Source organism: Dunckerocampus dactyliophorus, chromosome 11 (genome assembly GCF_027744805.1).
Source record: "Dunckerocampus dactyliophorus isolate RoL2022-P2 chromosome 11, RoL_Ddac_1.1, whole genome shotgun sequence".
NCBI lineage: Eukaryota > Metazoa > Chordata > Actinopteri > Syngnathiformes > Syngnathidae > Dunckerocampus > Dunckerocampus dactyliophorus.
In genome coordinates, this window is record NC_072829.1 from 16,833,106 (window position 1) to 16,859,174 (window position 26,069).

General features: G+C 41.3%; 1 protein-coding gene across 11 annotated transcripts in view; it reads right to left on the reverse strand.

Annotated features, from left to right (window-relative positions):
- Positions 1 to 817: 817 nt before the first annotated feature.
- The window catches only part of zgc:66433 (uncharacterized protein LOC321250 homolog), a 64,240-nt gene continuing 38,988 nt past the window's right edge, over positions 818 to 26,069 (reverse strand). For all 11 annotated transcript variants that reach the window (XM_054791340.1, XM_054791342.1, XM_054791344.1 and 8 more), the window contains 14 exons: positions 22,610 to 22,784; positions 20,298 to 20,424; positions 16,264 to 16,404; positions 16,127 to 16,180; positions 11,588 to 11,731; positions 10,072 to 10,171; positions 9,786 to 9,990; positions 9,276 to 9,711; positions 6,666 to 8,019; positions 6,426 to 6,529; positions 5,878 to 6,034; positions 5,678 to 5,796; positions 5,515 to 5,608; positions 818 to 4,723 (listed from right to left, as the gene is read on the reverse strand). In XM_054791340.1, coding sequence (XP_054647315.1) covers positions 4,248 to 4,723; positions 5,515 to 5,608; positions 5,678 to 5,796; positions 5,878 to 6,034; positions 6,426 to 6,529; positions 6,666 to 8,019; positions 9,276 to 9,711; positions 9,786 to 9,990; positions 10,072 to 10,171; positions 11,588 to 11,731; positions 16,127 to 16,180; positions 16,264 to 16,404; positions 20,298 to 20,424; positions 22,610 to 22,784 — 3,686 coding nt within the window. In that variant the 3' untranslated portion in view covers positions 818 to 4,247. The remainder of the gene's footprint in view (positions 4,724 to 5,514; positions 5,609 to 5,677; positions 5,797 to 5,877; positions 6,035 to 6,425; positions 6,530 to 6,665; positions 8,020 to 9,275; positions 9,712 to 9,785; positions 9,991 to 10,071; positions 10,172 to 11,587; positions 11,732 to 16,126; positions 16,181 to 16,263; positions 16,405 to 20,297; positions 20,425 to 22,609; positions 22,785 to 26,069) is intronic.

Genomic DNA, 26,069 nt, shown 5'->3' on the forward strand with positions numbered 1-26,069 from the left:
AAGCGCCATGCTCATGGCACCGTCAAGCTGCACCATACATTTGCATTGTTTTTGTTTTACTAAGAACAAGCCGCATTCAACCAGGAAAAATATACTTTTGAAAAACTGTGATCGAGTGAAGCCACAAGTGGCAAAGGATTACTGTACTCCGTGAATCTCAAGTTGTGTGTGCACAGGGTAAATCTGCATTTTTCTCTTCTTGGCCAACATGCTCGGATTTCACCCAAATGAATGTTCGGTATGTTTACCAGCGTGCGACTGATGCCCTCATCAAACTGGGCTGGACTCTGCAGAGCAACAAGCATGCGTCATTAGCTCAGTATGTTTTCGGTCCGGAATTATTTCCAAGTTTTTCCTTTTGGATTGTCAATATTGGTTGATGTATCGGTATCGTAAATAAAGTGCTGGACAGTTCCGGCGTGGGTCGGTAAGAAAGCCAATATCAAGCATCTCTGATCCATAAGTCTGAGAACAGGGCGCCTTTCAAGTCACACATCAAAGACATAAGACATCAGACACATAAGACACAACGTAAGACATCAAAACACAGAAAAAATGACTGGATTTGTTATTTACTGCACCTTTTATGTACACGACCAATTCTCCAAGGCAATGCAAAATAGAATAAACGCATAAAACATGTAGCTACTGTGTGAGATAGATGACCAATAATGAAACCTTTATTGCTTCCCTTGATGGAGTTCTCTGCATTAGCAGCACGTCAATCTCTAAATCGCTGAAGTTGTTCTCTTTTCGTCATCATTTTGGTAGCAATTAGAAAATAAACAACCATCATATGGCTGCCAATATGATGTGGTAGTAAAAAAAAATACTAAAAAAAAAAAAAGAGAGACTTAAATCATCGTTAAAAAGTTTTAAGATCCTTGAAAGAAGCTGACACACTGTTACTTGTGGTTTGAAAATACCGAAAAGAAAGACTGAAAAATACACAGACCCTCGAAAAAGTTTAATATTCGCCTTAAGAGCTTGCAGGTGGAGATCAGCACATCACGTTCAGTTAACATCGTATGATCTTCTGAAATAAATGTGGTCCACACGCTTTTAAAAATATGAGCTCCAAAAATAAGCACTTGCACACACGGATGCAAAATGAACATTGCCTCTCATAGCCTTGTTTCCGTGACAAGTAACGGTGTGCTACTAAACACTTTGCGATGTCTCCACCCCTTAGCAAGGAGTATTACGACCACAATGGAAAGAAAAAAAAATACAACTATGACAGTAAATTCATAGAATTATAATGAGGATGCCAAAATATTAAGAGTAAAAAATATCTTGATACACGCGAGTCACAAAAAGTTGGGACAATGGGCATTGGAGTGAAATTTCAGGAAGATTCTAAAATGCACTACTTTAGAAAAGGTCAAATTAAGATCACCTGTAAAGGTTATAGTGCATTTTGGCGTCGTCCTGAAATTTTACCCGGAAGCCCAACAAGTCGTCCTTCGTTCCCTGGTTCCAGACCCGACAGCAATAAATGAATTTCTGTGATACAGAACTCAATATTAATACATTTTATATTTTTGCAGTTAGAGCATAGAAAACCTGCTTATGACTTTCTAAATGTGTTTTTTTTTACATAATTAGAGCCATGTAGATATGAAATAACAGACTAATAGTCACCTTTACACTCCTATTAGTCTTTGTTTACAACACATTGATCAATGGTTTACGCTGCAGGGACTCGAGACGGCCTGTCACTACGCAATACGTACCCGGAACGCAATCTTGGGGGCCGCGCATGCGCGATGACTGCACCACCTTCTCCTTTAGCAAATTCTTACCACAGCGCTTCTGCGACGTCACGTGGTAATTATTATTTTTGAAATGTATGAACATAAATGGTTAATAACCATACTTCTTATATGTGATATACTGGGAGGTTATTTTATGATTGAATCTTGTTAAAATATTTTGTTAGCATGCGGATGTTTCTATCGTCTTATGACATCCACCAAGACTGACCTACGTAAAAACGTACGCAATGCACGTAGCGCGGACGTAAACGTCATATCCGGTTACGTATAAATACATAAACACATAGAATAAACCACATAAAATGCAGCGATATTTCAATGTAAACAAACAATAAGCAGAGTGCAATGATGGATTATTCTAGTGGATTAGTAGATTTTTTTTTCTAAACGGAGAAATGCCATCCATCCAAACATATCTTCCTAGAAAATGCTTTTGTGTGTATTTTTTCAGTGAGAAAAAAAACGTAAAGTAATTTATTTAACAAAGAAAAGAGGGTTCATAAATTGTCCACTTACACCATGGATACAAGAAAAACATGATAGATGATGTAATTTCTATCTCTATAGTTTTTGGGAATGGGGGGGGAAAGAGGAGAAGTATATAAATCAGTTAGCCTTATTTCTTCTAAGCTTAAGGCAAAAACGTACCACTTCCACACGGAGCGGCAGGAGAACTTTTTTCACTCTATCATGTCGGATACGCCATAGCTGACTTCATGCAGTGTTAAGGTAATGTCATCTAACGTAATGTCTCAATGTTTTGCGTCATTACTGCCACCTAGTGACCAGAATACTACATATCACATCTATTTCTAATATGTTTGGACTAATAATAAACCACAGTCTACCACGAAACAGCGACCATTTATTAATTCATTTCTGAAAACCGCAATATAGTGAGGGAGTGATAATCGAATCGCGATATTGCGAGGGACGGCTGTATCCCTAACTTTTTGTGCGTAGTGTATACAGAAATACTTTTTCGTGAGTAGTGTATGTCATTATGTTATATTTTAATCAAGAAAAAAATGCTCTAATGTAAATAACATTGTAATCCTATGAACAAATGTTATGATATTTAGAATTAAGCTGTAATATTATAAGCATAAAAGTACAGTACGCTTGTTAAGGTGACAACAGTTGAAGAGCTTATGCAATTCAAGTGTTATTCATAGGGCTGTCAAATGATTAACAATTTTTATCCGATTAATCAAACATTTGAAATTAATCATGATTAATCACCATTTGGAACTATGTGTGAAAAATTCACATTGTGGCCGAGTGGTTAGCATGTTGGCCACACATTGGGTTCAAATCTCCTTTGGGCATCTCTGTCTGGAGTTTGCATGTTCTCTCCGTGCGTGCGTGCATGTTGCATGCATGTTAGGTTAATTGGCAACTCTAAATTGTCCATAGGTATGAATGTGAGTGTGAATAGTTGTCGATATGTGCCCTGCGATTGGCTGGCGACCAGTCCAGGGTGCACCCCCCCTCTCGCCCAAAGGCTCCAGCGTACCCCCACGACCTTAGTGAGGGGAAGCGATATAGAAAATGGATGCATGGACATATTATATACATATTATATCTGTATATATTACATAACATATACGGTAATAAATATATTGTTACTGTATATGTATATATATACAGTATATATACGCGCATAATAAAGGCAATGTGTTCATGAATGCACCTCATGGTTGTCTAGTGAGAATGAGGAAGCGTTGTTCGGAGGGCGAATGGACCAGAGGCGTGTTTGTGAGTTGGAGATACATATACGGTGTTGGAATTGCACTGCTGTTGATGTGTTCAGACCGGAATAAAGTTCTGAAAGAGCATCCGACTCTGTGTGACACAACGCTGTGCCACTGTCCGCCATCATAACAGAGAGGTGTGGCTTGCTGCTAATTATGGAAACAATGTAAATGCAATTACCACAGATAACGCGGTATTTTTGACAGCCCTAGTTTTTGAACAAATATCAACTTATATTAACTACCTGTACTGTAATTCAGAAGTCGCTGTGAGTTACAGTGGCTGACTTTGCATTTAGATTTGTGTAGGGATTTTTACTTTTTTTCTTAAAAAAAACACTTCGTTTTAACAATACTTTTCCCCTCATAACCTTACGACTTCTGCCTTTTTTTTCTTCATAATTGTACTTTTTATTCCATTCATTGTGGTCCAGGAACTCCTTTGTCCTTTCTCACCATGTCCTTTCTCGCCGGTTATATCTTTTCCCTTAATTAGGCACCTTATAATGACCTAAAAGTGCACACATATGGATGAATGTCATTAATGCTGTACAACATCTAGTTATGAAGAATTAGCGTGATTGGTCTCATTTGGAAGACTGAGAGATGCTTAAAAACAACAAGAAAGCAAGAGAGAGCATTTCTTCATGTGCAAATTGTGGTCCATCCAGTCTGTTAGTAGAGTCAAGTACCAGACCTTTGGCAAGCCACGGTGTCACTGAACGATCTGAGGCATCTCGCTCCAAGCTTTGGCCTTCTTCTTGGCCAGAGCCATCCAAGGTGGCTCATCCTGGGGCAGAGACGGAGGTGGAAGACCACGCTGGGATATTGGAGATGGACTGGAAAGCGCTGGAGCTCTTGGCCCCGGGAGGGGGGGGTTGATTCTTGATGAAAAAGGAGGTGATGCGAGTGTCGGCTTGGGTGAGGGGGTGGTTTTGGAGAGGGCGGGCGGATTTGCACTTGTGGGAGATTTTAGGGGAACTGGAGTCGAAGAGGACAGTGATCGATGGGAGGATGCAGGCTGTGGTGCAGGTTTGGGGGTGACCAGGGGAGCTAGTGGTTTAGGGGTCACAGCGCAGGCCAGCGGTTGAGATTTAGGAGGCTGAGGTGGAACCGGAGTGGGAGGTGGCAGAGACTTCCTGGTCTCCTTTTCTGTAGATGATGACAGCTTACTGATCTCTGACAAACTCACTGGAGGGGAGAAGTAGAAACAATGTAAGCCAGTGGTTCTCAATTATTTTCTGTCATGCTCCCCTCATGAGACAAGTTTTTCACGCATCCCCCGAATTTAAATACTATTGGGAACCTGATATTTATTTACTGTATTTATTGATGTTTACAAACCACTGTATGAGTCAAGTATGAATGAATATAAGACACTAACAGTCCTGAGAAACTAGAATGCATTTTGTTAGTATAGTCCCCCCTGCCTGTCATTTTGACAGTAATGGCCGTGTGCGGACTTCTTTTCAGTGGATCGTAAATCCATACTGCTATACGAGCTGCACACTAACTACGCCAAGTTATATACAAGCTTCTCAATTTCTATAGTATCGTCCTGCCAAAAGATATAATGAAATGGTTCCTGAAATGTGAGGGACTTATTCACTTTTGTGAAATGCAGCAATCCCTCGTTTATTGCAGTTAATTGGTCCCAGACCCAACCGTGATGAGTGAATTTCTGCAAAGTAGGATTCGTTATTAATAAATGAAATATTTTTGTGGTTAGAGCATCGGAAACCTGTTTACGACCTTCTAAATCCATTTTTTTTTTAACATTATTAGAGTCCTCCGAAATGAAACAACACCCCTATAGTCACCTTCTCACTTGTATTACCCAACAGAGGACATAATAAGAGGACATAAGACACACAGTGGTGTGAAAAGGTGTTTGCCTGATTTCTTATTATTTTTGCATGTTTGTCACACTTAAATGTTTCAGATCATCAAACAAACACACACGTGTGTGAATGGTGTCTGACCTTTTCCAGTGAATTCGGGGGCTGTGTTGCTGAGTTCCTTTTTTGCAGCAGAGCTGACGTACGTTGGCAGTGGAGACTTCTGCTCTTGTTCCTCCTGATGACACATGGCAGCAACACACTCATTAGCATGGACGAACATCTGGGAATATGGAAAGTACATTACCTTCTTGACTGTCATTTCATCCAGTGAGTTTTCTTTATAGGTCTTCTGTTTCTGTCTGGCCACAGAGATCCAGCTGGGACACTCAGATCCAGTAGAAACGCCACGGACCGCAGCAGGCTCTAAATGGACAACACAGTCTCATTGGAACTTGTGTGCTATTGTTTGTTTTGGGTCCAATGTTTCAATAGATGAGTGTGCACCTGTGACACGTTTGGGTTTCACTCCACTGTCTCCATGAACATCTGGTTTCTTGGGGAGGGCAGGTTTGTTGCTGATCGGTGGACTAATGGAGTGTTTGAAACTGGCAGTTGCCTCAACTTTAGAGCTAACTGGCTGAGCTGGAAGTTCAGCAGGTGCCTACAGGAGGGTACATTAAATAATATTTACAAAATTCATATCTGACGGCGATCCTGTGCATTCAAAATGCCATCAATAAAATGTTCCTGTGTTTGTTGTAACATACGCCTGCCCACACCACAACCCCACCACCTCCGGATGGGCCACACCATCCGCAACCCACAGTACAGTTAAACTGCACCTTTTGGAGTAACCTTTTATTGCCTTTATTACCCACCCATCTATCCATTCATCTATCTACCTCTTTATCCATCCATCTCCCTACCCACCCACCCATCCATCCATCCATCCATTCACCCATCCATCCATCCGCTGTGGAAAAAATGCCAGCTCTACCAGAAACATGACTGTTATTAAGAGTTGTACCATAAACTAAGAATAAAATGACCACCTCTGTGTTTTCCACCTCAGAGCTGAAGGAGTGAAGAACTGCTGTCTTCCTGAGTCGGACTCCGAAGGGAGTGTCGTAGCTTCCCTCCACCACCACAGAACTCTCTGTAGATGTAATAACAGGATGAGTGGCAGTTAAACTCATTTGAATCAACCTTTTGAGTAAACTACTATTATAATTGCATTCATCAAGAGGACATTCACAGTGTAGATCTGATCATCCTCCATTGTGTTTCCTCACCTTCTTTAGCTGCAACAGCAGTGGTTTGAGCTCTAACTGGGTCCTGGGACACGGTTCTCGGAGGTTTGACAGCGGGACCACCAGCCACTTTTGTATTACCAGAAGTCACCACCACCAGTGCAGCTGGCTGTGCATCTACAAGGAGGTCCTTCTTGATGCTTGCCTCACTATCTTCATCTCCAGGGCCTGTGTCGGGGGGTTGGAAAGAGAAAGGGGTGTCTTTTGAATCTCCCCCAGAGAGAGACCTCTGCCAGGCAGGAGCAATGGTGAAGCGGGTTTTGCTCTGATCGGAACCACCTAGGGACAGATCTTCCCCTCCTTCTTCCTCAGGTGAAGGAGGGCTGGCTCCGTCCACAACAGCTGTTGCATCAGATACCTGGTCTTCATCAGCAACTGCTTCTATCACCCTGTCAGCTGCTTCTTCAACATGTTCTGTTGTTATAAAGTAAGACGGTGACGATTCCTCATCAGTTGGGGACAGATGTAAGGCCAAGGTGCCTCCTGTCTCGCAGTTTGGAGAGACAGGGTTCCTGTGGATAGTGGTGGTCGAGATGGTCTCAATGGAAGTGATGGTCTCACTTGGAGGGATGGCCTCAGTTGGAGTAATGGTTTCTCTAGGACTAATGGACTCAGTGGGAGTAATGGTCTCAATTGGAGTGGTGGTCTCACTTGGAGGGATAATCTCAGTGGGAGTGATGGTCTCACTTAGAGGGATAATCTCAGTGGGAGTGATGGTCTCACTTAGAGGGATGGCATTTTCTCGTGAAGATGACTCAAAGTGCAGAGAAAAAGAAGTCATGTGTGATCTGGTTTGCGCCGCTTCTGTTTCTTCTTGCTCCAGATCTTCATCCATGTCCTGTTTCACCTCCAAATCATCCTCTCCTTCTGAATGCATGTTTAAGTCTTCATCCTCCGCGGCTTCGTCTTTTCCATCGTTCCTTTCATAGTCATCATTTTCACGAGAAGTCGCTTGGTTCTCGTGTACGGCGCCACTCCATTCTGGAGGAGTTCCATCTTTACCGTGTGTGAATTGTGCGTTGCAGATGGCATCATCTCCCGCCAGTGCTTCTGCACCTTCCACTTCCTCTTGCAGTTGGGGAGCTTTGCAAACATCTCTGCCTGCTGCATCAGGAGTCATCCCCTCCGCGATCTGTTGTTTCTCCTCCATCTCCTCTTCCTCTCTCAACTCTCCACCTTCCTCCTTTTCCTCCAGCTCTGTTGCCTCCTCTTCTTGCACATCTTCATCACTTGTAATCGCTTCCTGCTCTTCCTGTTGGTCAGGTCTCCTTTGGAGCCAGTCTTGTTTTTCAGGTTTCTCTTCTTGTGGCAACACTTTATCTCCTTTGTCCTCCAGCTGAAAGAGCAAAATAGAGAAATATGAATATAAAATAAAGAAATAAAGTGAAAATACATCATTTCACAAACTACAATAAAAAGTGGAAAACATGAACCGTTTATGAGAAACCCAGAAATCACCAATTATTATCTGAATCATTTCAACTTTACAATGAAGTTATTTAAGTCTATTAAAATGTTAGACTTATAAAGTTTTTACATTTAATTGTACTGTTAATATAATTGGCTGTGTGATTGCTAATAAATAATACTTATTATCATTATTATCATTATTATCACTATTATTAAATACAATTTTATATATTATTAGACTTTTGGCGCATTTCACATATTTATTTATTTATTTTTATTCTATCAATAGATAAAACATGTTTATCAAAATTAGAATGTCACAATTTATCATTTAGCATTTGCTATCACTATTGCTGAATTATGTGCATCCAGTTTATTATTACATTTATTATTAATGTTATTTCATTATTTCTTAATTTATTAATATTAAAAAAAGATACAGTCATCCCTCGTTTATCGTGGTGAACTGGTTCCAGACCCGACCGAGTGAATTTCCGCAAAGTAGGATTCAATGTTAATAAATGGAACATTTTCATAATTAGAGCACAGAAAACCTGCTTATGACTTTCTAAATACAATCTTTCCCATTATTAGAGCCCCGTAGACATAAAATAACACCCCTATAGTCACGTTTACACTCCTATTATTCTTTGTTTACACCACGCAATATGCACAGGCTACGTGGTCACTCCAGGCACACAAAAGATGGCCATGGCTTTAACCATTAGCAAGCTAGCGAGCTAACTAGTTAGCTTCCAATAATACGCCGGAGTCAACCACGAAACAGTGTTCACTATTACTATAATAATAATACTATCTACGAATTAATTAATTTGGGAAAAAATGCGATAGAGCAAGGGAGTGAACTGTGATATTGTGAGGGACGACTGTACTGTCAATACCTCTGACAAACTGTCGAAGGTATTCATTAAAGATTACTAGTGTGCTATGGTTGAAGTTGTTTGGCGCTCTTGTATTCAATGTCATTAGCACGTGAAGGTGTCTATTGAGTGTACGGCATATGCTTCGTTTACAAAACGTACATGCTTGCACATGCATTGGTATTTGTGAATCCTTTGTGGAATGTCCCACAATGCAATGCAATAAGATAAAGATGTATCAGCGGTGATGCTTTGTTTGCTGTAAATGGAAGCACGAGTTATATTAAAAAAACAAACATACACAAGGTTGACTGAATCTTTCCACGACCAGCTCTTCTTCTTCGTCCTCCTCTTCATTATCTTCACTTTCCTCCTCTTCATTGGCATATAGACTTAAAGGAGCACTCTGGGGAGCTTCCTCCTCCTCCTCTTCCTCAGTGGTATGACCCAAAAGGAGGGCATCAGATGGAGCATCTCGATGAAAGACAGGCTCTTCATCCGTCACCTCTTTCTCCTCCTCCTCTTTTGGCTCCTGGTCGTCCTCCTTCATCTCCAGGACAACATCATCAGAGTCCACACATGAGGAACGGGAAGGTAAGGAGTTCAGCACTTCCTGTAAGAAGGAGCCGTCTTCTTCCACAGCCTGCCCTAGCCCATCTATGTTTTCCTCTGTTCCACATGCAGCAAGTGGCTGGGCCAAGAGATTTTTCTGGCCAGTAGGGGGCTCTGGTGAGGCTCTGAAAGCATACAAGTCCATGGGGTTTGATTAGTAGGAGAAGAGGAATACAATCAGGAAATGACGTTTAATCACCTGGGACTGTCCAGAGAGGAGGTGGTGCTGCGCTTTGGAGAGGGTGGAGCTCCCTCCTGTGATTGACAGGAAGTATCCTGACCATGTGACATATCCTGTTCTGCTTCCAACTCATCCTCTCCTTCCATGCTCTCCTGCTCATCTTGCAACAAGGATTTCTCTTCCTCCTTCTCCATCTTCTGGTCCTGCTCATCCTCACTTGCATCTGGAACAGAATATGAAGAAAAACGTGACAGAGATGATGGAGGTAGATGTTAATGGTGGAGGTGGTAAACAAAGCCCTCACCTGTCATCTTCTCGTCCTCTTGTGCCTCCAAAGATTCTGGGAAGGGAATGTTCAACGATCCATTGATGCCATGATGTTCCTCTGCTTTGACCTCAATCCTCTGACAAGACACAAAATAATACTAACATCACATCACAGCTACACGGCTCGACTTTTGTGGCTTCACTCTATCACGGTTTTTCAAAAGAGAAATCATTGCTGTTTCGTGGTTGACTGCAGCCTATTACAAAAAACAAGCCCACTGACACTTATAATAAGCGGAACTGGCAACACTGATGTGTGTGTGTGTCTATATTGTGTCATATATGGCTTATTTTCTGATATTATGTTTACTTTATTGGGTAGTATGTGTGTAAAATTGATTATACTGTAAGTATACAGTACTGTAGGTATATGCTGTAGGTGTTATTTCATGTCTAGAGGGCACAAATAAAGTTAAAAACTGTATTTAGAAGGCCGTAAATAGGTTTTCTATTCTTATAACTATGAAAATATTACATTTATAAATAAGAAATCTTACTTCACTTGTCACAGTCGGGTCTGGAACTGATGAACGACGATAAACGAGGGACGACTGTACTAATATCCCCACACAGTAAAAAAGACACAAAGACGTACTAACATCATGACTACACAGTATAAAAGACACAAATACGCGGTAAAAACAACACAAAGTAGTACGAACATCACCGTTACACAATGAAAAAAATCCAAATACACAGTGAAAAAGACACAAAGTAGTACTAACGTCACTACTACAGAGTGAAAAAGACGCAAAGTAGTACTAACGTCATCACTAAACAGTGAAAAAGACACTGTAATATCACCAACATCACCATTACACAGAAAAAAATGCAAAGTAGTACTAAAGTCACCACTAAACAGTAAAAAACACACCAAATTGTACCAAATTGTACTACTATCACCACTACACAGTGAAAAAGATACAAGTATACAGTGAAAAAGACACCATGTAGTATAACGTCACCATTACGCGGACAAAAACAACAAAGTTGTACTAACACTACATAGTGAAAAAGACGCAAAGTAGTACTACTACTACTCAGTGAAACTGAAGGCAAGCATTAACATGCACAGTGGATTGGAACTTTATAGATCACTTATTCTCAAAGGGTTTACTAGTACTCCTAGGGGTACCTAAAGGCAACTCCAGAGGGTATTGATATTTTAAATAATATGTATGTACACTGGGGAAAGGAAGTACTGTATTTATTTTTTGTAAGTTTACCCTTACAAAGCTATAAACAGCGTATAACTTTTAGGAGCGCTTATACATTCATTTGTATTTGCATACTTCTGACCTCACAAATGTTCTTTTGGATGATTTTCCCAGAAGGGTGGAAGCTGTCATTGCTAAACGTGGGACCAGATCAATACTCTTTGTCCATATACTGCAAGTTTTGCGAATGCAAGGTGGTTTTATGAGTACAGCAAACAAAAGAAGCTGCGGTAGCAGTGAAAGAGAAAAGGTGGAGGTACATATGTGTGTTCTTACATTGGCAGGTTTCCTCCTGTTACAGGCCTTCTGTCTTAAACCCAGCTTGTGTTTGGCAGCGGAGTTATCCAGACAGCCAAACGGGCTGGCAGGCTGACTGAAATCCCCAGGAACCGACACAAGGGGGCTCCCTGCTCTGGACAACTGGAAGAAAATGAGAAGAAGCTGTCACTTTTTAAAATAATAATAATAATAATTATAATAATAATGCCAATAACAATAATAATATCACATATAAGTGTCATTCCACATTGTCAACATACAGTATGTGACTCCCCTTATTCAAGTCTGTGATACTACCTACAAAAAGAGGTGTCTTATGATATATATACATATATGTATGTATATATATATACAGTATATATATAGTTATATATGATTCATTTCCATGGATTAACTACAGACAAAGTCGCTCACATCACACATGTGAGTCACTAAGACTTTGGGAAGGAAACTCCCCAGCATTAAATCATGCTTGAAAAGTGTTGAAAAGTTAGCATGTGGACTTGGAACGATGAAGATAGGAAACGGACGGGGAACTAGAACACGACTGTGTGTGTGTGGTGTGTGCGAGCGAGCGTGTGTGTGTGTGTGTGAGAGAGAGAGCGTCCAGCTGTATAAATATTAGCTGTGCTTTAAATGAAGCAGTAACACTCGTGGTGTCTCTGCTCCACCAAATGTAAGATTTCACACTGCAAAGAACAATCATAACACCAACGTCTGTCGAAGACACATCATTTCACATATAATATACATCGTTATTCTTAAAGAGGCCTGCATATGTATTTTGTTAAGTTACGGTGGGGGCTAACATCATTTTCCCTCTAATTCTACACATAATACCACATACCAACAAAGTAAAACGACTGTTGCATGTGCATAGTTGCGACACTTTTTACTCTATACTTTATTGAAGCCACGTTTGCAGCCTCAGGTCTTTTTGAGCATGAGGTTACAAGTCTGGACCAGCTTTTGTGAATAAGCTCAGAAGTAATATCGCTTCACGGCTACACGGTCTTTGCACCACATTCCTGTGTGGAGGAGGCCCACAATCTGCAAGATTGTTGCTCACCCTTTATGGTTGAAATCTACATTTTCTCCATGCATGTACTGTATAAGTGCTAAATCGGGACGCCTTTTAAAGAGACTGATGAAGATGAGAGAGAGAGACGGAGGTCAATCAGCATGAAGAGGGAGGCTTTATTTGGAGGGAGAAATGTTCCAGTGATTTAAACGGAATCATGAGATGTTTTCAACATCATAGTCACATGAGAAACATAACAATCAGACAAAGCCCCGCTGTCTGGCAGATTGAAGTTGATTTTACATCACATACTGTATCTCGGCTGGATTTTTTTGTCTTATATTTAAAAAGGTACGGTCGGTGGTTGCTGCGCTGTGGCGGCTGCTGGGGCGCCGGGCCAGCTGGTGGGTTGGGCTTGGTCATGCTTGCGGGTACTGTGGGCCTGGGTGGCGGGGTGGGGGTGGGGGGGCGGGTGCCCTGGGGCCGGGCTCGCTGGGGGGGGTCGTGCTCTGCCGGGCGCTTGGGCGTCTGTCGCCGTTGCGCTTTGTGTGCTGCCGGGCCGCTGTCTGTGTCCTCGCCTCCCCCGGTCTGTCTGTGGGCTTGTCGGGGGTGGGGCTCCGGTGCGCGGGTGGTGCGCTGTCGGCTCTGGTGGCATGTGGCTGGTCTGGCTTCTGGTGGTTTGTGGGGGCCGTCGGCTGGTCGGCTGCTGGTCTTGCCTTCTCGGCTCTGGTGCTTGGCCTCCCTGCGGCTTGGGGTGTGGTGCTCCCGCTCTCTCTTCGGGGTTTGCTGGCCCGCGGGTGTCGGTTGGCGCTGTGTGGTGGTTCGCCTGGCTGCTCGCCCGTTTTCCCGCCTGCCTGCTCGGTTTCCCGCTCTCCTCCTCGCTGACTCCCCTGTCTGCCTCGCTGGCGGCGTCCTACCGCTGGGGGGGTGTGGCCGGGTGTCTTCCTGCTCCCCGGCGGTCTGCGCTCTCCGCCCCTGGGTTCTGAGTCGTATGTCTGGGACCCCGGGGTCCCCGGCTCCGCTGCTCCTTGGGTTACCAACGGGGGATAGGGTGGGGCTTCCGGGTGTCGGGCAGTCGACCACTGTGTGTGTGTGTGTGTGTGTGTGTGTGTGTGTGTGTGTGTGTGTGTGTGTGTGTGTGTGCGCGCTTGAGTAAGTAAGAGGGTGTATGAGCGTGCGCATAGGGGTGTGTTTGTGCGTAGGAGTGTTTATGTGCGTGTGTGTGGGTGCGTAGGAGTGTGTATGTGCGTGCGTGTGTGTATTTTTATTTATTTATTTATTTTAGTTATTTATTTTGGGGGGGGGCATACAGGGGTTTGCTCCGTGGGGTCAGGTGCTGGGCGATACATCTCTGCCGCCCGTGCCTCCGCCGGGTGGGTGGAGGGTGTGCCTCCTGCATCCCTTGGCGGGGCGGCCCTGTGTCGGGGGTCGGGCGGGGGTTGGCCCGGGGCGGGCCGGGCTCCGCTCCCTGGGGGTGGGGGTGGCGGTGGGCGGGAATTGGCGCTTCCGGCGCGGGCGGGCTTCTTTCCGGCTGTGGAGGCGTCTCTGGGCCTGCCGGTTTGTGGCCCCCGGTACCCGTCTGCCTTTGTGGGGTGTGATCTCTCGCTGGTCTCAGGGGTTGGCAGTCCTCCGGCCCGCTGGCGCCCTGTCCTTGGCTGGGATTACCTCTCTTCGGCCCCTTACTGGTCTTCCCGGGGGGGGGGCTCTCTGGGCTGGCTCTTGGGGCACTGATCTTTGTGCTGCCTGCCCCTATGGGCCTGGTGGCCTTCTGGCGGCCGGGGCCCGGCCTTGCTATTTGGGGCGGGACTCTCTGGGAGGTGGAAGGCGGCCCCTTTCCTTTCATGCACTCTCAGTGACAATCACACGCCCACACATTCCTGCACCTTTATATATATATGAAGTCTTCCTTACATACAGAGATACCTGTACATATGCACACTCACAGTACATACGTACTTCCCCACATTACTCACTGAGTTAACCAGGGTGTTATTATGTTGTTGGTTTTATTACAGCGACGGTGATTTCAGCAGTATGACTATATATATATATATGTGTGTATGTGCGGTATGTGTGTGTATATATATATATATATGTATATATATATATATATGTATATATATATGTGTATGTATGTGTATGTATGTATATATGTGTGTATATGTATTTTTTTTTTTTTTTTACAATGATGTGCATTACAGTAACTTTGATTCTATTCACTATCATGGATAATCATTTCATTACTACAGTTATGTGTGACTGTTTCAATGCGGTATTATCATGGTGATCACTATCATAATTCATCATTTCATGACTGCTATTGTGTGCGACTGTTTCAATGCAGTATTGTCATTGTGATCACTGTCATAGTTCATCATTTCATGACTGCTATTATGTCTGATTGTCATTGACAGCTTTGTCATTGTGGTTGTTGATATTGATTTGTCCTTTATCCTTGTTCGTCTTTATAGTTGTCACGGACATTTATTTGCTGATGTCGTTCTGTATGTTTCTGTTGTTCTGTCACAATTGTTGTTGTTGCTGCTGTTGTCCTTGTCTCTTGTCTCTCTTTTTTTTGTTTTTGTCCCCTCTCGCCCCCCCCCCCCCCCCTTTTTCCTTTTCTCTTCTTCTCTGTCCCCTCCTGCTCCGGTCCGGTCGCTCCAAATTTGCTTTATAACAAGCATCAAGGTCGAATAAATTTTGTATGACAGGGGAAGTGTATATCACACTTCTCTCTGGCAGAGTAAATCTGTTGAGCACTTGACGGCATTTAGGTATACAATTCTATCTGCTTTAAAGGCTGGACAGGACAGGGGTAAAAAAAAAAAAAAAAAAAAAAAAAAAAAAAAAGGTACATAGTCTTTAAGGTACATACTCTTTTAATTCTATATGTGAAACGCAATAGTGGACGGGTGATGATGAGGGCGTGTTTCAAAGTCCACCTTGTTTGGGACAAGGCACATAACAAATATTGTATGAATAGCAACAAGTCTGCCATCTAGTGGAAGAGCATAAAATTGTTCTGCCTGTAACCATACGTCGCTGGCATAGACAGATGAACAAAGATACATTATTATTTATTATTTAATGGATTAATTACTTATTATCTAATATTTGTGGTAATTACATATGATAATGCCCAATATTAGGTGCAGCTGCACACAATTTTGACTTTTTAATATGATGTCAATCTTTGTATTATCCTTGATGTACTAGCAACACTATATTTCAATATCCTGTTTATTATGTATGTTGCAAAATATCACAGTAAGGATGGGCAAATATCAGTGTTGGCGGATCACATCTCTGTATATTCTGAACTCCTGTTTCCATGCTAGTGGCTAACATAGCGGAGGTCTGTGTGGTTGTAGCTCAACGTCTTCTTTTTGAGCACAAACATCCGATAAAGAGAGTGTGTGCTGGTTGCAGGCAACATCAATTCACACACACTCAAATGTTTTTGCTACTAGGAGACCCTCCAGTTGAAGGTCAACGCTGTGTGCGTGTGGACTTACCTGGTCTTCATCGCTGTCTGTTACTTCCAGGCTAATGGAGCTGTTCCTCTGAGCCTGATTCCAAGAGAACAAATGTTAAAAAAAAAAAAAGGTGAAGGTGGTTAGAGATGAAGGCGGGATATTAGCAATGGTCTTACCAGGGCTGTGTGAGGTGAAGTGTACTCGGGGGGGCTGCAGGGTAGACCATCATCTTCTGACATGGTTCCGCCATCCTCCGCCCTCTTGACACACATCAAGGACGGAGGAGAGCCCAGACGGATGGCTTGCTTCAGCTGGAGCTGTAAATCCATGCAATTACATGTACACTGCTCACAAAAAGCTACAAAATATTACGAGCAAAAAATACTGCATATACACTACTCAAAAAAAGTCGGGGGGATATGTGGCTTTCTGGTAAAATTTCAGAATGAAGCTAAAATGCACTAAAACTGTTAAGTAAAGCTGACCTCCTTGATTTTTTAATGTCCCACGTGAGACTCTCTTGAGAAATAGTTAAAGCGCAAGAATAGAATAGAAGAATAAATGCCGACGTGCAGCACAAGAATGGAGTGTGTGCCTTGTGCAGGGCGGAAGAATACAGTTTGTACTGTACCTGCGCCGACACTGAGGAAGAATAACATCACTTATTAGTCAACTTTTTGTAGTGCGCCAAAAAAAAGAAAAGCCTTACCATGAAAGTGAAAATAAACATCATAAAAAGCTCAGCGAGATGAGACATGCCCACAAATATTGGCCACTGTTGCGACCATCGTTATGGACAGGTCATCCTTCCAGACTAGCCTGGAATCATCACGGTTGAGGAGCGGAACTTATTCGTAACCCGAGGACCACCTGTATCCTCAGTTTTTGTCGTAGTTGACAAACTGAGTTGAAATCTCATGTCACAAAAATAAAACTAAATAGCAAAAACAGCTTCTTCCAATGGAGCTTTCGTATTGTATCTCTTCAGACTGTGCAGATGTTCCAACAGAATAAAAAAAAAAAGAATGAAATTGTTTTCCATGATTTGTTTAAGCATAGGTTGTGGACTACAATATGTTATATAAAATAATGTTTTATAAAAGATAACATAAAACTGAGACTGCCTTTTACACAAGAAAATCTCACTGGTGCTTAGTATGATCAACGCAAAATGACTTACTCATACAGTCACTCTAACTGAGAGAGCAAATGTTTAATTTTGTGTGTGTGTGTGTGTGTGTGTGTGTGTAAGTATCACAGAAACTAAAACCTTATCTGTTTGCTTCACGTTAACTCAGGACTCATTTATTCAGGTGTAAAGAAAAGTACTTGTACTTACTGGTGCAGTGATATTATCAGCAATAACACGCACACTGTGACACAGTATTTGATTCTGCCTTGAGATAAGATTATATCTGTTAATATTGTATATAAAAAAAGATGAAAATTGCCAAAGGTATGTTGGTTCTGTCAAGGTTGCGAGTGCCATGTGCTAATGTTTGTAAATATAAGTGTTGTACATTTGTTTACTATGTATGTAAATTACAGTATAGAGTGTTCACAGTCGTCCCTCGCAATATCGCGGTTCGATTATCGCTCCCTCGCTATACTATGTTTTTTCAGAAATGACTTAATAAATGATTGCTGTTTCGTGGTAGACTATGGTCACATATTGAAATACAAGGGATATTTGGTATTCTGGTCACGAGGCAGCAGTAATAACACAAAAAAATGATGAGACATTACCTTACATTACATTACCTGAACACTGCATTAAGTCATGAGGTCAGCCATGGCATGTCCGACATGATAGATTGAAAAAAAAGTTCTCCACCCATTCCGTGTGGAAGTGGTAAGTTTTTGGCTTCTTAAGTTTAGAGGAAATACATTTGAGGGTAACTGGCTAGCTCGCGTCCGTCTCGAGTCCCTGCAGCATAAGCGTTGTGCAATGTGATGTAAGCAATGAATAATAGGAATGTAAAAGTGACTATAGGCGTGTTATTTCATGTCTACAGGGCCCTAATATGCTCTATGCTCTAACTACAAAAGTATTCTATTTATTAACATTGAATCCTGCATCATGGAAATTAATTTATCGTGGTTGTGTCTGGAACCAATTAACCACTATAAACGAGGGACGACTGTATGTGTACAGGTGGTCCTCGGGTTACCCTGTTACGATTATAGCCGTTTTTGCCCTTCTATGATGTCATCTGTAGTTCTTTGCTAGCTAACACAGTTACGCCACAAGTCTCTCTCTGCTTTTCTTTTGATCACGGCTGCAAAATAACCCACAATGGAGCCAAATTAAGTTGCAAGTGCCAGCATTTTGACAAAGAACACGAGAAAGAAATAACTCGTAGCAAAACACAACGATGGTGTCCGGGTTGATCTCGTTGCCACATCGCGTCTTTGTCAACAATCACGTCTTCAATGAAGGTAAAAGTGACGTTAAATGTTCATGCCCTTTCATTTATTTCCTGTATATGTATTTAGAATGGTTTTATGCATGTAAAACTATCATTGTAAAACTATAAAATGTGTTTTGGGTTAACTTTTTGGCTTTCTGGAACAGGAAACAATGAGAAAGGTCATGGTGTGTGTGTGGCAATGTGTGTAATCTTAATCTATGTTGTTGCTTATTGATGACATGTTGACACTGCATTTGCTTCTTTATGAATCCAGGCAGACAAGTTGAGAGTGAGAACTAAGTAAAAAAAAAAAAAATCTCCCTGGACTCATCCAGAATAATAAAATAGTTTTTCCATCATTATTTTCTTTCCAACTGTGCTCTCACTTTCCATTTAGAATAAAAGAAAGTTTTCTTGGGTGACAAATCTCCTTAAGATGTTTCATTGTGCAGACATCTCAGAGGAGCAGTTTAACTGGAGGTCAGGCTGTCTGACGTCTTCCTCTTGTAGACGCTTGTTGTGACACACATTGTGGTTTCAGTCTGCTCTATTTAACACTTTCTTTCTGTTTGGACACTTTTCTCCAGTTTTAGCTCTGCCTGTCTGGAATGTAAGTCACACTTAGCACATCAACATCTTACCGCAGCATAAACACACAACTTGCGTATAAAAGTTCATGTATCTGAGCAAGCTTTTGGTGTTATGGTTGTCGCTCTACTGAGGTAGAAACACAGTAACCTGAAGGACACCCTGGCTTATCCCACAACGATAAATACAGTAATCCTGCGTTGGTCTGTTAATCGTTTCCAGACCCCACCGTGATATGTGAATTTCAATGAAGTAGGATTCCTTATTTAGAAATGAAATGTTTTCGTAGTTAGAGCATAGAAAACCTGTTTACGACCTTCTAAATACAGTTTTTAACATTATTAAAAGACATGAAATAACACCTTTACACTCACCGCTATTATGCAATATAGTACACATAATAGGAGAAAATAAGACATATAAGACGTAAGTAAGACATAATATAAACTCACACATGCATACATCAATGTTACGAGGTCCGCTTATTATTGTCATCCCTCGCTAAATCGCGTTTCGAATTTCGAATAATGAGGATAAGCGGCATAGAAAATGGGTGCATGGATGGATATTAATTAATAAATCCTGCTGTTTTGTGGTGGACTACAGCCAATGATTAGTAAAAAAAAGTTCAAGCAAGCAAAGTTGATGTATTTTAGGCCTGAATTAAGCATTTTCAAGCATGACTAATGATTAAATGACTAAAATACAAATATCAGACATTCAGAAAATGCCTTGAAGGACACATTGATATGCAGTATTCTACATTGGTCACTAGTGGTAATGCTACATTAGCCACCGCAAAAAGTCCTGGAAGTAAAAAAAGAAACAACAAGGAAGTCTCCCAATGCTAATGTGTGCTTCTACAAGTATATTATGTCTTATTTTCTCTCATTATGTCTACTACATTGGGTAATACGAGTGTACAGGTGACTATAGGGGTGTTATTTCATATCGAGAGGGCTCTAATAATGTTAACAATTTCAAAGGTCAAAACACGTTTTCTATGTTCTAACTTTTTTATAAATAAGGAATCGTAATTTGCAGAAATGCACTTATCACAGTCGAGTCTGGAACCAATTAACCTCGAGGGACAAGTGTATAAGCAACTTTGGGCTTGTTTTTTTGTAAAGTCGCTTGCAAATTCCCAAGTTCCCTGTTGTTTTGGATTGGTTTTCAGAGAGCTAGTGGCTTGTTTTCAAGTATATTAATACCTGAAGAGATTTGACTTTTCCATGAATGCTGTCCTGAGATGCCCCCAGAGCCTCGTTAGCCTCCGATGAATCTGAGACGAAGACGGAGTCATGTGACAAGGCCTTGCTACCCAGACTGATCTTTGACCTTTGGAAAGCAGGAAGATGCAGAAGAAACAAAAGCACAGAGTCACCATTTCACCAAAGCAGACAAGCCATTGTGTCATTATTTGTCTTTTCTCTTCCACTTGCATATGTTTGTAGTGTTTGTTTAGAAGTGGGATAACAGCCATCCTGTGAAAACCAGGATGGAGCCAAAGCAAGAAGTGGCAGCAACACTTCTAAAAAGAAAGGAAATCAGGACTGGTCACAGGAAGATGTGCTCTACTACTTAAAACAAAAACAGGAAGCTACAAGACGAGGGGGATCAGGAGATGGACACTTAAATCCCCTTCGTCACATAAATCACAGAATTTGTTTATCTAAGGTTTTTTATTGGCCATTGGCATATTCTATAAATAAATTAATTCATTAACGATGAGCTATATTATGAACAGGGGTGCAGCGTTTGATTCAATTCAATAGTTTAGCGTCATAGTTTGATATTCCCATTCCAAATATTAGGGCCCATTCTTGTAACTGGCCTGAATGTTTTGAGCCTGCTAAAAACTTTCGAGGTAGATCCGAAGTGGAAAAATATTGTAGGTAACTTACAAGTTCTGTTAACAAATCTTCTACATATCATGTTATTCGAGAATCGGCTTGTGATGAATTTCAAAGTAAGTTTAAAGTGCTAATGTCACCAAAACACATTATTCTTGCGGTGAAAAAATAACGTTTAAGGCAATATTTCATGTGTTCATGTGTGACATATTTTCCTTTTTTTTTTTTTACACTTTTCATCACTGAAATCAGGAAGGACACTGGAGAAGAAGGAGTGATAGTAAGGGCAATGGACACGGGAGACAGACTACTTGATGGACCAGAACTATACCATACAACTTTATATCGACGCTCCCTCTGGCTCCCTCTGTCCACCAGAGGGAGGCTCCCTCTGGTGAACAAAGGCAGCTGCATGAATAACTGCAGGCACCGGCAGCCATGGCCAATGAAATGCGTTGCCAAGCAGAAATGCATGATGGAAAACCGTTAAAATAGCTGTTGTCTTTTATTCTAAACTCGTGTATTGGTACTTGTATTGAAGATTTCTTACCTACTTCTGAGTGTCAAGTTGCTGCGTGATGATTTTAGCATTCTTTCTAAGATGACACCGTGAGTCAGACTGTTATATTGAGTAATGACCTTCTGCGATTTGGCCATAAATTAGCTGCACCACTGTATAAGCCTCAGGGGTCAAAGTTTAAGAAAGAAGTAGCAGCTAATACACCGGAAATTAGCGTACTTTCCTTGAACAGGTGTACGTCAACTTGACTAACAACCCACTATTTGTGGCATTGGTAAAAATACATGTGCCATGCCATGTTAACCATATATGTCAAGGCATGTCATAAATTGTTATGTTTTTTTTATAATTAGCAAAGGACAGCCCTGACGCAAATAGACAAAGACAAGAAAATCTGCGAAAAACAGTGAGATGTATTATTATTATTATTATTATTATGATACAGTATATTATCGTAACAGTGGTTTATTTGGTCTCAAAAAATGTTGACAATAATATCTTTGATTGTCAATTTGTGGGAAAAACAGCTTTTCAAAACGCACCTGCATTGTGACTCGGTTAAAAAAAAAAAAGTCTGATTGTCCAGTCATATTTTTTCATTGTACTTTTCTTAAAATTAATGTTAAAATCTCGTCTTTGTTCTTGTGGACCCAATCTCGTGACTCTTCTCGTGAGGTGGGTATTTTGTGAACACCCCCAGTATAAACCGTTTACACTCCACTGAATAACAAGCGACAACCACTTGGCAACAGCTGGCAACAATCACATCACGTGGAAACTGAAGTGAAACTTGGTCACAAGCAAATTAATTGGTTTAATTAATTACGCGAATACACAAGCCAACAACTCCAAAACACTTGGACAAGCTGTTCACTACGCTATGAAATGATGTAACATTACAAGTTACAAAAATACATATATACTGTATGTTGTGACCTTCTTGAGCCACTGAGTCTTCTAGAAAAAGTGTTTGCCAGATGTAAAAACTCATTTGTTGGTAAATGAGTCACACTGCTCCTAGACAAATAGACTTTATTAATAATCTGAGTGAAATTAAGAATACAAATCAAATCGTATGACTCAAAACTGTAACTGTATTGCTATTAGACTGATGTTTTTCAACTTTTGGTGTGAGTGAGTGCAATCTTACCCAGAGCCTCTCTCCTTCTCTGAGCGACAGAGTGCATTGTTTTCGGATGTTTTACTGATATTGTCGCTTGACTGGCTGCCTTTAAGCTCTGTATGATCCCCCGAAGAGGGCGCCTCCTTTTTCTTCTTCCTGGCAAAGAAGTTTTTAAATGTCTGGAACTTGGACTTCTTCTTTCCTGAAGGGACAAATGAGAGAAGCATGACTGAAATATGATTACAGATTTGTGCTTTCTTGGTGTTCATCTCCTGCAGGGGTGTCCAAAGATTTTCCACCAAGGACTGCATACTGAGCAATCAAAGGAGGCGGGAGCCATTTTGATGTTTCAAATTTTTTTTTATTTTTATTTTTTACACAGGCTAAAACCACCCCTGCTCTACTGACTCATTCAAACAAACACTACAGTGCTACTCTAATGAGACAATTAGCATCTTCACACACCAACATACTGTATGAAGGGCAGTTCACAGAATGCTCCTGCTGGCTTTAAAAGCCCTGCTAGAAGCAAAACCACTCAGATAAACACACACGCTCGCAAAGATTTACCCAAGTGACTACAGCTCCATTAGTACTGCAGCGGAAAACTCAACAACTCTTTCATAACTCCTTAAACATTGGCAAAGTGCTTTCAGTCAGCAGTGTACTCATGCAGAGGGAAATGCCCGCTGGTGCTTTGTCTGCCTTAACACACTGTGAGAGCACAAGCATGGCCAGAAAAAACACGGAACAGCAGGATTTTGGGCCCTCGTAGCTGCGCTTCACATTTGCAGCTATCATGTGTACGAGCAATTACCTGTCAGGAGTTACGTTTTAAGGAGAATGATGCGAAGAGGAGGGTGTTTGTCTTTAGACTCAAATATTTCATGACTGCAATTGTTTCTTTATAAGCAGATGATATGTAAAACAATGTATCTAGGTCATCATTTATTAAGAATGTAGGTAAATTATCAATAAAAGTCGTAATACAAGTCACTTCCCTGGTAGAGACAGCTTATCTTAGGGAGGGAGGGAAACTTTTGAGGTGATCAGTGCGTATGAGGGTATTGCACTGCCTCCTTTGGAGGTTGTTCATGTTGATACAGGTTGCTCACTAAGAGGAAAACAAAATAAAGGAGAGAATACTTGACTTTGGTGAATGCTGATGTCCCATGCATTTATTTTTTATTAACTCACAAACATTTGTGTTCTTATCTTTTATCGGCATATGAAGAACATGCACCCTATCCTTCTCCAGGAAAGGTTCCAACACTTTGTTGTAAAGGTCTGATCACCTCCTGGTGAGCTTGGATATATGGTTGTCCCTCACTACATCGCGGTTCGTACATCGCTCCCACCCTCTGTCACGCTCTAAAAAAAATTAATTCACTAATAAATGATCACTGTTTTGTGGTTGACTTTGGCCCATTATTAGTCAAAAAAATATTGAAATCATACAGTATGTCATATGTAGTGTTCTGGTCACTAGGCATCACTAATGTTACGCTGATTACCTTACCTTACATTACATTACTTTTACACCGCATGTAGTCAGTCATCCATGTCCGAAATGATAGAGTGAAAAAAAGTTGTACTCCTATTCTGTGTGGAAGTGGTACATTTTTGGCTTCTTACTTTATCCATCTTCCCCACTCCATTTGAAACACTTTAAGTTTAAAACAAATAAATAGAATGTTAGCTAGCTAGGGCGGTGGCTTGCTACTTGCTATGAGCGGCGGCTGTCTGTTATGTCCCTGCAGTGATCCGATAGCCTCCACATTAGTGTTGTGCAATGTGGTATCGTACTTCGTGGAAATTTACATATTGCGATTGGGTTTGGAACCAATTAACCACAATAAATGAAAGACCACTGTATCATCCTCCATCTTGGCAGTCAAATTAATTCAATTGGCAGAGCATAAAAATAAATTGCATTTGACTTGTTGCTGCTGCTTCTGTTAAATTTATTTATTTTTATTTATTTATTTTTTAATCGCTGGATTTTCCTTTCTATGGAAGGACGGCAGTGACAGGCACCTTCCAGCTCAAGCTCGCCCATACCCCTTCAGTACTTCTGTGCTGCAAGTGCCTCCCTTATGGCATTTCTACGTATTTCATTGTCTGACGGGCAAGAATAATGATGTCATACTTACATTAAAGACATTACACAGGCTGTAGAGAGTCATGGTGTATATGAAATGTTTCTGCAACATTATATTATTGGCGACATGCTGACAAACACAAACTGGCAGGCGCTCATTGAGTGCACTCAGAATGGTAGGCAGGGCTTGCACACCAAGGCGTGAAGAGACACTCGAGCCAGTCTCTTCTGAGGATTCTGCCCTGTATTTCATCAGGAAATGTGCAAATTCAGCAATTTGTTACACATGAGAATATCAGAACTTATATTTGAAACAGTGAAAATAACTTTAATGGGTTGCCTCGATGCCAAACATGAAGGTATATTTTTTGTGTACTGGCAACTAATTGCTAATCTCCTTTGTCAGACAGCACAAAGCTTTAGCTGCATTTACTGTATTTGAGGTGCGTCCAGCATGCTTCTGATGAGGCTTCAGAGCCTTTCTGAAAAGTCAGATGGAAACGCCATCAGGCACTTATTATTGTGCTGTTTCAGGTAGAGTGGACCTAGAGGCTACAGGGATAGTTGACAAACGCCACGCTACAATGAAAGGTCAGTCTGAGGCAGCACTTTATGAACTATTAGTTGCAGACATACATCTTATAGTTTGGTGTGATGGGAATTTTAATTGTAGCGGGGACTGACCACAGCACACAGAAAGGGAAAATGGTGACCTTTGACGGGGAGGGAAAAGAAAGAAAAAGGCTGTCAACACTGAAACTTGGTGGAAAGAAAATGTGGTCACTAATACGAAAAGAGGAAAGAAACTTAAAAAAATGGCGTGAATGGATGAACGTCTATTGGATGTTCTCCAGTGCTACAGAACTAAATAACAGAGAATTAGAGCAAGCTCCATATGGTCTATTTCAGGGGGTGGTCAAAGTTTTTCCAACAGGGGCCACATACAGAAAAATGTAAGGATGTGGGAGCCACTTTGATACATTTTGTGCATGCTAAAAGCAATCCAGTGTCGGTTAAAGGGATAGTTCGGATTTTTTTGACGTGAAGTTGTATGACATCCCCATCAGCAGTGGATTATATCAACAGTGACTTACCCCCCGCACACACACACACACACACACACACTTGGTCTCCGATATGGTGTTGCAATTGCACAGCTATTGATGTGTTCAGGTCAGAATAAAGTTATCATAACATTAACATAAGTTATCATATCATTAAAACCTTTAATGTAATCAATGAAATAATTTAGTTACCACCATTAGCCCCTGTTATTTTTGACAGCCCTAAAAACAACCTGTATTACAGTATACGTTACATAAATAGTCGAAAAGGGAGACTTTTTCATGGATACACATTTCTTACATCTTCTTGCGGCCATCTTCA